This window comes from Portunus trituberculatus, chromosome 9 (assembly GCF_017591435.1).
Source record: "Portunus trituberculatus isolate SZX2019 chromosome 9, ASM1759143v1, whole genome shotgun sequence".
Classification (NCBI taxonomy): domain Eukaryota; kingdom Metazoa; phylum Arthropoda; class Malacostraca; order Decapoda; family Portunidae; genus Portunus; species Portunus trituberculatus.
The window spans coordinates 2,170,001-2,183,651 of record NC_059263.1 but is presented as its reverse complement, the minus strand read 5'-3'; the positions used below and the strand labels follow the sequence as shown (position 1 = coordinate 2,183,651).

The following is a 13,651-nucleotide window of genomic DNA, read 5'->3' as shown; positions in this document are numbered from 1 at the left end:
TGTCAGTGTTTACCTCAACATGGCGGGTGAGTCTGTGGGCGCACTATGTGTTGACATTTGCTAAATCCAGGAAATGCACAAACTGACAGCCTTCTCGTGTTGCAGATATATACTACTTCACAGACGACGAGACGGACCACAGTAAAGATGGTGAGTATTGCCCATAAACACTCAAAATAACCACATTTCACCACATTTTAACCAGGGTCACCTCAGCCAGCGATCACCACAACACTGCTACCACGTATTTCACCATTTTTACGCCTGGTGCCTTTCCTCTACTCATTAAATGTCCCTGGCTTGGTGATGAGGGTGGCCTGGCTTACGTGGTGACTGGTTGTGGCTCTTGGTGAACCCTTAAGGGGGGGAGAAGGGTAAAGAAGTAAGGAAGTAAACAAGGGATTGAGTTTTTGTTTGTGTGGGTCAGGGTGGGTTAGGATGGGTCTGTGTGGGTTAGGGTGGGCCTATGTGGGTTAGGATGGGTCTGTGTGGCTTAAGGTGGGTCTTTGTGGGTTAGGGTGGCTCTATGTGAGTCAGGGTGGGTCTGTGTGGGTCAGGGTTCCTCTGTCCTGAAGGTGGTGTGGCCGTGGATGTCCCCCCCCTCCCCACTCCCATCCTCACCACGGTAACAAGGGGAGACTCACGAGATTGGAGTGTGTTTTTGTTTGGTGATTGGGTGAGTGGTGAGTTGTGACCTTCTTGCTTTGTCATTTACCTATTTGTTGAAGGCGATTTTTATTTCTCACCTCTTCAGTAACAAAGGGAAGCTCACTAGATTGGGGGGGGGAGACTGGTGACTGGTGATCTTCCTTCTTTATCACTAGTAGGTGATTTTATTCCCTCATCAGTACAGTAACAAGGGAATATTAAATTGAGGTGTGATTTTGTTTGGTGATTGGGGTGTTCTGTGGTGGTGACTGGTGAGTGATGACCTTCCTGCTTTGTCATTGTGGATGGTGAGGCCTGTCTACAAGTGTCCTGCTGGTGCTGTTGCGGTGTAGAAAAGGCTTTGGGTGCTGTGGTATTAAGACTGGGCTGGGCAGGCTGGTGATTACTACTAGTGAGGTCACATTGGATCAGGGGCTGCTGTGACCTGACTTTGACCTCACTTCATATTTCCCTTGTGTCTCTACAGGGTAAAGAAAAGAGAGAGAGAAGGGAGGGAGGGAAGGGTATGGAAGAAAGGATGAAGAGGTGTGCCTACAGCTTGTCTTGTTCTATTGCCCCAATCCCTCCTCAGGATCCTTAAGGCGAAAGTGTCTCTGGCCTTTGCTAGGTGTTCAGATTTTCCTTGGAATGTGTACTGTTTCCGTGTCAGGGACCTGTCTCTTGTGTGGTGAACGCATAATGGAGGTGCTAGTGTCTGGCATGGAGGCATACATTCCTCACTCTTTGTCTCAGCCTAAACCTTCCGAGCCTAGGTCTAACACAGCCTGTTCTTGCAGTATACATGATAGAGAGGTTGCCCACAAAAGGTACTTGAGTCTTTCATCTCCTGAATCTCACGCACTTTATATATCTGTCCGGAATCATGCCAAGTCTGTTCTCCAACTTGCCAAACACTCCTTCATTAATAGAGTGTATCAAAGTCTTTTGGAATCCAGTTCCTTCATAACTTTGGGTACCTTGCCAACAATATCTATGCTAAATTTGTTTCTTTGTCTTTCCTGCCTTTCTTTCAAGCTGACAGCATCACTGTCATCTCATCCATCGCTGATACTGAATGTTTCACTTAAACCTTTGCTTAAAACTGCTTGGATGATTCAGGGGTTGGTTCTCCCTCTTCTCCATCCTCTGACTACTTTGTGCTACTCCTTAGGATCCTTCACAATGATGTGTTCCATGCCCTCGCTGGCCTTGGCCCTTGGAAGGCTTACGGGGCGGGTGCGGTTTGTCTTGTTCTGCAATGTGTGTTTCTATGCTACTGTTTTCTGTTTCTATCCTTATGCTAACTGCTCTTTTCATCTTGGTAATTATCTGCCTTCCCTTGTCCTGCAGTCTTTCCTCTCTGAAGCAAGACTTAACTAGTATTTTCAGTCACTCATCACTTTGTCAGGCCTGCTTCACTATCTTTCTTTTCCTGTGACTTCAACTCTTTCAAGATGGAGAGTTGGTGTGAAAGTTGGCCCCACAGGATATGATAACCACTTTGTTGTTGCAATCTAATCAGGGAACACTCCTCAGCTGGTGCCACGTGGCCTTGATGACTTGGTGACTTGGTGACACTTCTCATCATTATCACTGGGAAACTCTGAGATCATAACTATTCCTACAAAGTGATAGCGAGAAATTACCGTCCTTTTTAAAATACTACTGATGTTTTTATATGTCATTTTGTTCATGTGTATATAATAGAGAGTGGTGACGAGGTGCAGGGAAGCGAGTTAAATGTTGTGCCTTTGAGATCATAACTATTCCTACAGTGTGATAGAGAGAAATTACCGTCCTTTTCAAAATACTACTGAAGTTCTTGGTGTCATTTTGTCCATATGTTAGTTCATTGAGTGTGGTGACTTGACGTGCAAGGAAGTGAGTTTAGTGTCCTGCCTTGCACCTCCATCCTTCACCAACTCCACTCCTACCGCCACCTTCCTTTGTTGCAGCAAATAACACTCGTAGCTACACATCCACAGCCTTGAGTTTATGTCCTGGCCAGCCTTTGTCCTTGGAGAAGCTGTTTTGTTTACCACAGCCTTGGGGGACAAAGAGGCAATGGGAGTACTAGTGACTGCTGTGTTTGCATCCTTACTTTGCCTCACTTGCTGTGTTCCTCCCTGTTGTCACTGTCTCTATCTGTGCCCTGATTTTTGGGTGATGGTTGGAATGCACTGAATGATTGACAGTGTAATTAATTAAACGTTGATTCTTAGCCAGTTAGAAGACCTAAGATTGAAGGAATGATAGGTAACAATATGATTAAATGTTGATTCCGAGCTACTTAAAAGACTCAAGATTGAACGAATGATAGATAACAATTAGATGTTGATTTCTAGCCAGTTAGAAGGCTAAGATTGAAGGAATGATAGAGAACAATGCAATTAAATGTTGATTCCTAGCTAGTTAGAAGACATAAGATTGAACGATTGATAGATAACTATGTGATTAGAAGTTGATTTCTTGCCAGTTAGAAGAGATAAGATTGAAGGATAACCATGTGATAAAGGTGTTCATTCCTATCCAATTAGAAGATGATATGGAAGGAATAACGGATAATAATATAGATGTTGATTACTAGCCAATTAGAAGACAAGATTGAAGGAATAATGGATAGCAATATGATTAGAAAGATGTATATTCCTAGAAGACAAAATTGAGGAATAACAGATAACAATATAGAAGATGTATATTCCTAGCCAATTAAAAGACAAGATTGAGGGAATAATGTAGAGATGTACCGATGCATCAGTATTGGAATCGGCGGTATTGGCCCATTTTCTGGGTATCGGTATCGGCTTATTTTATGCCGATACTTCCAATACCTAAAAGGATTTACCTACTTAGTGATATATTCGATATAAGATATTGATGATACCAAATTAATATAATACGGCATATTAAGTTTCCGTGGTGATTACCATATGTCATAGAATACTGTTCTCTGTGGTAATAAGCCACAACCTCTAAATTGGACGTGTATGAAATGCGTATAGGCTGAACTCCAGCATCCTGTCACACGGTCGGTCATGAGTCACCACGCGTTCTCACGACTCACTGTCTCTCAGTCAGATGCTGCTCCTCCACCCACACAAAATTCACACAGGTGAAAAGCTTGTTTTTGAACTATAATCTAAGAATGTCAAACTTCAGATATTGAGAATCCAACAAAATGATTTGGTATATATATATATATATATATATATATATATATATATATATATATATATATATATATATATATATATATATATATATAATTAATAATGAAAATGCACCAGACCAAATGGTCGTTAAAGGAGTAAGAAGTAAGAATTTAAAATAACTGACAAGAATCAGAAGACTGAGAAGATATTCATCCCAATTACTGAGTAATTTACCTTTGCAAATGGCTTCAAAAAGCTTCTAGAATTGCTCCTATTTCACAAACATTGTCAGAAGGACTTACAGCATCCCCCAAAACAAAACCTCCCATCTGATAACGCTCGCCGTCCACCAACTCATCCTGGTGTCCAGTGCAGTAATCACTATAAGTAGTAGTATCGGTATTGGGCCAATTAGGTGGTATCGGTATCAGTATCGGAATTGGCCAAAGTTTTGGTATCGGTACATCTCTAGAATAATGGATAACATTATGATTAGAAAGCCAATTAGAAGACAAATTTGAAGGAATAACAGATAACAATATAGAAGATGTTTATTCCTAGCCAATTAGAAGACAAGATTGACGGAATAATGGATAACAATATGATTAGAAAGATGTCAGTTTTTACCCAGTTCAAAGACTTAAGATTCAGCAAATGATAGATAACATTGTGATTAGAAGTCAGTTCCTAGCCAGGTAGAAGACATAAGGTTGAAGGAATAATGGGTACCAGTAGGATGGACAGTATGACTAAATGTTGATTCTTAGCCATACTGAATAATAGATAATTATAATGTGCAAATTCTTAATACTTTTTTTTTCATTTTTAGTTTTTAGTTTTATCTATTTTTTCATTTATTTATTTATTTATTTTTTTAGTGTGAAGCTTCAGCAATTAAGTAAGACTCCACCCCCTTTTTATTTCCATTTTCTTTATATTTTTCTTTTTATGAGTATCTTCCTTGCTGTTTTTAATAGTGTGGCCTTAAGATTGCAGGGAAACAGTAAGTGATAGGAGGAGCAGAAGGTGTAAATTCTTAATAGTTTGGCTATAAGATTAAAGGGAAGCTCTATAGTAGGATCAGAAGGTGTAAATTCCTAATAGTCTGGCTGTAAGATTGCAGGGAAGCTAGTAGGATCAGAAGGTGTAAATTCTAATAGTCTGGCTGTAAGATTGCAAGGGAACAGTAATAGTAGGATCAGAAGATGTAATAGTAGGATCAGAAGGTGTACATTTTTAATAGTTTGGAGGTAAGGTTGCAGGAAATCAGAAGATGCAGATTCCTAATGTCTGGCTGTAAGATGGAAGGGAAACAGAAAGCAATTGTCGGATCAGAATGTAGACATTTTTAATAGTTAGGCCGTAAGATGGCAGGAAAACTATAGTAGGATCAGAAACTGCAAATTCTTAATAGTCTGAAGGTAAGATTGCAGGAAACCAGTACACAATAGTAGGATCAGAAGGTGTGAATTCCTAATAGTTTGGCCGTAAGATAGCAGGGAAACTCTAGAATAGGATCAAAAGGTGCAAATTCCTAATGCCTGGCCGTAAGATTGCAGGGAAACAGTAAGTAATAGGAGGATCAGAAAATGTAAATTCTTAACAGTTTGGATATAAAATTGCAGGGAAGCTTTAGTAGGATCAGGTGGTGTAAATTCTTAATAGTTTGGCTGTAAGATTGCAGGGAAGCTAGTAGGATCAGAAGGTGTAATCAGGAGGTGCAAATTCCTAATGTCTGGATGTAAGAATGCAGGGAAACAGAAAACAATAGTCGGATGAGAATGTGGACATTTTCATTAGTTTGGTCATAAGATTGCCGAGAAAACAGTAAGGAATAGTGGAACATGCAAATTCCTGGTAGTTTGGAGGTAAGATTGCAGGGAAATGGTAATAGAAGGATCAGAAGGTGTGAATTCTTAATAGTCTGGCCTTAAAGGTTGACTGTAAGTAATAGTAGGCTTAGAACATACAGGTTTTTAGTATTTGGGACATTTTATTGACATTAGGAAGGGTCTATGAAGGTCACTCACATGATTAATGACCACAGACTTCACTATTTCAATCCTTTCAGTACTGGGACACATTTTTACCTTGAGATTTGCAGGGAAACTCTGTAACAGGATGAGGTGTAAATTTTTAGTAGTTTGAAGGTGAGGTTGTAGGAAACATTAATTGTAGGATCCAAAGGTGTGAATTCTTAATGGTTTAGAGGTAAGATTGCAGGAAAAACAGTATGTAATAAGATCAGAACATGCAAATTCTTAAGGACATAAGTGCAGGAAAACTCTATAGAAGGATCAGAAGGTGCAATTTTTGAAGTATTTTGGGCATAAGATTGCAGTGAAACAGTACACACTAGTATTTTTGTAATGTAGGAAGGGAAGGCTGACCAAGATACAACAAAAAATAATGTACAAAAAGGCCCACTTAGTTGCCAGTTCCCCTGCAGGTTCAAGAGAGTTAGCAAAAGGAAAGAGAGTGTCTTGAAACCTCCCTTTTAAAATGAAGTGAAGTCATTGGGTGTAGGATCAGAACTTGCCATTTTAACCATTTTAGAAATGTGTATTTACTGTAGGGGTTAAAATTGTGAAAACTTTGGCCATTAATCGTGTGACTTTCATAGACCCTTCCTAATGTTAATAAAATGGTCAAATGATACATGAATCAAGGTAAAAATGTGTACTGAAGGGGTTAAAATAGTGAAGATTGTAGCCATTAGTCGTGTGACCTTCATAGACCCTTCCTAACGTCAATAAAATGGTTTAATGGTACACAAGTCAAGGTAAAAATGTGTACTGAAGGGATTAAAATAGTGAAGACTAGCCATTAGGCATGTGACCTTCATAGACCCTTCCTAACGTCAATAAAATGGTTTAATGGTACACAAATCAAGGTAAAAATGTGTCCCAATACTGAAGAGCTGAAGTATTTGGGATGTAAGATTCCAAGAAGCCAGTAAGCATGTGAGTGTGGTGCGTCAACAGACTGGCTGGTGGCCGTCTCTGTGCCTCACTGTGCCTCACTCTGCCTCCTTAACCTTGGCACTGTTTTATCATCACTCTTGTCTTATCTGCACCAATTTTTAAGCACCCCCCAGTTTCCGTTCCTTGTCAACACCTAACCAACTCCTGCACTCACAGAATTGCCTTTTCTTACCTGGCTGGGACATTCATTGCAGTGTATCTTTCCTTCACTCACTTCCTTATTACTCTATGTTGTGTGTTTTCCAGCTATTCAGTTTGCTAGATCTCAAAACGTGTGACTATATGGATAGGATTGCCTTTCTTTACCCTGCCTGGCTTGTGGGGAAGGAAAACATCAGTTCCCAGCGAGTGAGTGACTAAGGCAAGCAGTTATCACCCCTCCATGTGACTGTTAACCCCTTTGATACTGGGATACATTTTTACCATGAGTTTTTGATGTGATTAGACGATTTTTATTCACATTAGGAAGGGTCTATGGAGGTCAGAAGGTTAATAGTCCAGAGTCTTCGCTGTTTTAATTCCCTCATAAGTTTCTGAAGCTGTATAAAATCACCAAATAGTAAGCAGAATGAATATGAAGACATTTCATGATAGTGAAGGGATAAAGAGTGGTAGGAGTGAGTGTAGTAGTGGTAATTGGTGTGGTGTTAGTGTCAGGTGCTGTGTGGTGACGCCCTAATGGCCTAATTGAAAAGTGCTGAAAATTACATGCATTGAACTTAATCACAGGGAAAAAAGTGTGTGGATTGATTTAAATGGTGATGGAAGTGTGATCTGTGTGTTGTGAATTATTTGTGTGTGTGTGTGTTTGGGTGTAGTTGAAGAAAAATTAGGAAACAAGAGAGAAAAATAGTAAATAAATCAAGGAAAAAAGAGAGAGAATAAGTTGATTTTAGATGATAATGGAAGGGTGTGTGTGTTATAAATTGTATGTTTCTTGTGTGTTTTGGTGCAAGGTGAAGAAATGTCATGATACAAGAAAGAAAAAGAGTAAATAAATCAGTGTAGTGAATATGATTGATGTGAAAAACAAAGGATAACTTGATTGAGATGATAGTGAAGGGTTTGTGTCATGAATTGTGTGTTTGGGTGTAAGTTGAAGAAATGAAAGGGTATGAGAGAGGAAAAGAGTAAATAAATCAAGGAAAGAAAAAAGAGATAGAATGAGTAATGTAGATGGTAATGAAGGATGTGTGTGTTATGAATTGTGTGTTTCTTGTGAGTCCTGGGTGCAAGTTGAAGAAATCACAGGATATGAGAGAGGAAAAATGTAAATAAATCAAGGAAAAAAAAGAGAGAGGATAAGTTGATTCAGTTGATAATGGAAGGATGTGTGTGTTGTGAAATGTGTGTTTCTTGTGTGTTTTGGTGTAAGTTGAAGAAATATCTTGACATTTGAGAGTAAAAGAGCAAGTAAATCAATGCAGTGAATAAAATTGAGGTGAAAGAAAAAACAAAGGACAGGTTGATTTAGATGATAGTGAAGGATTTGTGTTGTAAATTGTGTTTCTTATGTGTGTTTGGATGAAAGTTGAAAAAAATGGCAGGATATTAAAGAAAAGAATGAAAGAGTTAATCCAGAAAATAAAAAGAGAATAAGTTAGTTCAGTTGATAATGGAAGAGTGTGTGAGTTGTAGATTGTGTGCTTCTGGTGTGTCTGGGTGTAAGTTGAAGAAAGGTCAGGATATGAGAGAGAAAAGAATGAAGAAATAAATCTAGGAAAAAAAAAAAAAGCTAACCTAACCTGGATGAGCTAATTTAGATGAAAGTGAAGGGTTTATGTGCTGTAAATTGAAGAAAAATCAGAATATGAGAGAGAAAAATAAATAAATAAATCCAGGAAAAAGAAAGAGAGAGAGAAGATAACTTGATTTTGATAATAATGGAAGTGTTTGTGTGTTCTAAGTTGTGTGCTTCTGGTTTTGTGTGTAAGTTGAAGAAATGTCAGGATACGAGAGAGAAAAAGAATAAATAAGTCGAGGAAAAATGAGAGAAGAGTAGATTTAGGTGATAATGGAAGGGTTTGTGTGTTGTAAATTGTTTTTTTCTTCCGGCAAGTGAAGAAATGTTTAAAAAGAGAAGAGAAAAAATATGCAGGGAATGAAATTAGTGAGAGAGAGAAAAAGAGAGTGAGTTGGTTCAAATGATGATAGAAAGAGTTGATTTAGGTTAGGATAAGTTAGGTTAGGTTAGAGAGTTGGTTAAGTAATATTAGGTTAGGTTAGGTTGGGTTGGGTTAGGTTATGATAGGTAAGGTGAGGTGGTGGTGGTGGTGGGGTGGGGTGTGGTGTGGTGTGGTTGGATTGGATTGGATTCAGTTAGGTTAGGTTAACTTAAGATAGGTAAGATAAAGTTGGGTTGGGTTAGGTTAAGTTAGGTTAGGTTAAGGCAAGGCAGGGCAGGATTAGGTAAGGTAAATCGTATCCTTCAGTGTTGATGTGAAAATTGAAGAGTTGTGAGGGAAGATGAAACGAAAATATAAAGAAAAATGCCTTAAAAAAGAGAAAAAATAATGAAGTTGTGTTGATTTCTTAGATGGTGGAATGTGTGTTGGAAATGAAGGGATGGAAGAAAGGAAAGAAAAAATGTCAGCTGTTTTCTTGATCTTATGGATGAAATTAAGAAAGTGCATTGTTTATTCTATAGATTGAAGGTACGACATGTGGCTTTTGTGTGCAGGCTTAATGGAACTCTCTCTCTCTCTCTCTCTCTCTCTCTCTCTCTCTCTCTCTCTCTCTCTCTCTCTCTCTCTCTCTCTCTCTCTCTCTCTCTCTCTCAATTTGTGATGCGTAAGATTGCATAAGAGAGAGAGAGAGAGAGAGAGAATCATCATTATCATCTCCTTTCCTCCTTTTCTCTACAACTTCCCTTTAAAAATAGACAAAATAAATTAAATAGAATGAAAAAAAACAAACGCCTTTCTGTAGATTATTTATTTATTTATTTATTTTTATTTTATTTTATTTTATTTTCTATTTTATTTATTTACTTTTTTTTCCAGCCACTGAGAGAGAAGAGAGAGAGAGAGGGACGAAATAGTATAAATGTCACCTGGTCTCAGCATTGCGGCATTGCTATTCTGTATTTATAGTACTGTAGTAGTGGTGGTAGTGGTGGTGGTGGTGGTTGCGGCGAGGCAGGTAGTGAATGGTGTGTGTGTGTGTGTGTGTGTGTGTGTGTGTGTGTGTGTGAAGATCGATTGGGAGAAAAGATTACGTCATTGCGTGTGTATTGTTTAACTTTCCGAGAGAGAGAGAGAGAGAGAGAGAGAGAGAGAGAGAGATGGCGTATTATCGTACCTAGAATACAATCAGCCACACACACACACACACACACACACACACACACACACACACACACACACACACACACACACACACACACACACACACACACACACACACACACAGCGTAACGGACAAGATAACATGATAAGTAACCTCCTCCTCCTCCTCCTCCTCCTCCTCCTCCTCCTCCTCCTCCTCCTCCTCCTCCTCCTCCTCAGTTAGTTAGTCAGGGATATAGTAGTAGTAGTAGTAGCAGCAGCAGCAGCAGCAGTAGGAGCAGCAGCAGTAGTAGTAGTAATAGTAGCAGCAGTAGTAGTAGTAGTAGTAGTAGTAGTAGTAGTAGTAGTAGTAGTAGCAGTAGGTATGTAAGTAGTTGTCAGGTTAACTTAAGTAAGGAAGGCACGTGGTCAGCTACTTAAGTCAGGTGTGTTCTTACGTACTTACAATGAGTCACTTGGTACCTGCTTACTTACCTGCTTGTAATTATCACCTTCATGACGAGTAATGAGGTGTGTGTACGAGTGCCTTCACACACACACACACACACACACACAACACACACACACACAAGCAGGTGGACAGATAATGTGAGAGATCCGTAGTAGAGAGAGAGAGAGAGAGAGAGAGAGAGAGAGAGGAAAAATGGTGATAAACATGGAAAGGAAAAGGGAAAAATGAATTGAGTAAAGGATAAATATGTAGATAATATATTGACATTCATCCTGAGAGAGAGAGAGACCAACACTAATGAACACAAAAAAGAACAAACGGCAGTAGATTTGTTGGCCCATGCGAGGCTGTCTGTGCTACCCTTCCCCCTCTAGATTATTATTATTATTATTATTATTATTGGCGTTTATGACAGTTGAAAGTACACGTGGAATGTCCGTAGATTTGTTGACTCACTATTCGGGGGAGGGAGGAAGGAAGGAAGGAAAGAAAGAAGGAAGGAGAGAAGGCATTCTTGTGTTTACTTATTTCCTTATTTATCAAACTTATTATCTTCGTATTATTTATTTATTTTATTGAGCAAGTATTCACGAGAGAGAGAGAGAGAGAGAGAGAGAGAGAGAGAGAGAGACGGTTTACATCTGGAGTCTAAGCCGGTGTAGTGGAAATAGCTTGAGGGGAAGCAGTGGATGGCCTGAAAGGAGTTTTGTTGCTGTTGTTGGTGGTGATGGTGGTGGTGGTAGTGGTAGTGGCGGTAATGGTGGTGGTGGTGGTGGTGGTGGCTGTCCTGTTTAACTCCTGCGGCCACGGATACGTCAGGCAGGAGGCAGGAGTGTACAGGAAGCTCATTGATATAGAGTTTGATTTATAGCGAGGACTTTTATTGGTGAAGGAAGGTGGAATTAGTACATTTTGCTCCGCGTTTTGTTCCTCCTCTCGCCAAGCTTCTCAACCGCTTCAGTACTGGGACGCATTTTTACCTTGAGTTTTGGGTACGATTAGACGGTTTTATTGACATTAGCAAGGGTCTATGGAGGTCAGAAGATTAACCCTTTCAATACCGGGACACATCTTTACCTTGAGTTTTATGTTGGATTAGATCATTTTATTGACATTAGATAAGGTCTATAGAGGTCAGAGGATTAATGGCCACAGTTTTCACTCTTTTAATCCCCAACATAAGTGTCTGAAGCTGTATAAAATCACCGAATAGTAAGCAGAATAGATATGAAAATCCGTCCTGGTACTGAAGGGGTTGAGTCAGAGGAAGGAAAATACAGAAGCAGGCTGAGGGATGAAATAATGGAGTATTGTGTCATGAGAATCGAAGGTTGCATTATCGTACTTTGGCAACCTATCCCTGTCAACACAGCGTCGGGAACTGCACACCCATTACAAGCAACACATGTCGCTACTAATACACTCAGCATTCTTAGTGACCGGCTGCGCATGGGAAGAAAAAATAAATAAATAGGAGTTTTTGCAGATTAAGCTTGACTAGACACCAATGAAAAAAAAAAAAGAAAAGCTAGATGGAAGTTTATGCAGATTAACCGAACAGTAATTAAAAACACAAAAGGATTAACAACAGCACTTAAAATTTTCAGTACTGGGACACCTTTTTATTTTATGTACCATGAGTTTTGGTATTAGACGATTTTATTTACATTAGGAAGGATCTATGGATGTCAGAAGATTAATAGCCAGAGTCTTCACCATTTCAGTCCCCACATAAGTTTCTGAAGCTGTATAAATTTCGCAAAATAGTAAGCAGAATGAATATGGAAACGCGTCATGGTACTGAATGGGCTAAGCTTGACCGGAGAGCGATAAAAAAAAAAAAAGAGCAGATGGAAGTTTATGCAGATTAAGCAAAGTTTAATTGATAACGCACAAAGCGATTAACCCCTTCAGTACCATGACGCGTTTCCTTATTCATCCTGCTTACTATTTTGCGATCTTATACAGCTTCAGAAACTTACGTGTGGGGGTTGAAATAGTGAAGACTGGCCATTAATCTTCTAACCTCCATTGACCCCTCCTTAATCACACCAAAACTTCATGATAAAAGTGCGTTCCAGTACTGAAGAAGTTAAGTGAAGTCAAATGAAGAGACGGTGTTGGTGGAATACAGCCTCATCACTCGTATTGTAAGAGGAACAAGGGTAAGGAGAGGTGAAAGTACTCCAGCCTGATCTCATTAACCCCTTCAGTAGCATGGCGCGTTTCCATATTCATTCTGGTTACTATTTGGTGATTTTCTACAGCTTCAGAATCTTATGTTGGGATTAAAATAGTGAAACCTATGGCCATTATTTATCTGACCTCCATAGACCCTTCCTAATGTCAATAAAATCGTCTAATCACACCCAAAACTCATGGTAAAAATGCGTCTCGGTACTGAAGAGTTAAACACTGCAAGTCAGAAGGGAGGAAACAGTATGACAGGATCACAGCATCACAGCATTACCCGTACTCTGAATCGTCTCATTTTCACTGTTTTCCAAGGCCACAGAGATGATACGCCTGATTCTCGAGTCTGTTTCTCCTGTTCACAATTTAGAAATCTTGTTAACCTGTCACTAGGGATAACAGACGAATAAAATAAGTAAAAAAAAAAAAAAAACACCCTTAAGAACCCGTACCACCTTCACTACAGCCTTTGGTATGTACAGTGTTGGTAAATGAAATTGTGCGCGTATTGGTGATCTTGGTGACATGAACTACGATTTGTAACACCTCAGCTCGCGCCTCCTCGCCCCTCCCCGCCCCGTCCCACCGTGCACCTGTGTCTTAATTAATGCAGGTATTGTGGATCATTGGCGCTCCTTAACTGTCTGTGTGTCTTTTTTGGTGTCGGTATTCATGGCAAGAGTTTTTGGTGGTGGTGGTGGTGGTGGTGGTGGTGTTAGTCTTTTCCTCTTTCCATTGATGCTTCCTTCCCGCTCTCAGCCCTTTAAATACACATGGTTGACGTAATTCAGGCTGTGTGTGTGTGTGTGTGTGTGTGAGAGAGAGAGAGAGAGAGAGAGAGAGAGAGAGAGAGAGAGGTGGGGATATCCAATAATGAGTCACGTCTGTACCCTATCCAGTAATCTGCCTATTCATATCCATATCTCTGCCTTTTCT

General features: G+C 39.7%; 1 protein-coding gene across 1 annotated transcript in view; it reads left to right on the top strand.

Moving 5' to 3' along the window:
* Positions 1 to 4: 4 nt before the first annotated feature.
* The window catches only part of LOC123501188 (serine/threonine-protein phosphatase 4 regulatory subunit 1-like), a 113,565-nt gene continuing 99,918 nt past the window's right edge, over positions 5 to 13,651 (top strand). The window contains 2 exon segments of the mRNA XM_045249844.1: positions 5 to 26; positions 106 to 150. Of these exon segments, the coding sequence (XP_045105779.1) occupies positions 20 to 26; positions 106 to 150 (52 nt within the window). The 5' untranslated portion in view covers positions 5 to 19.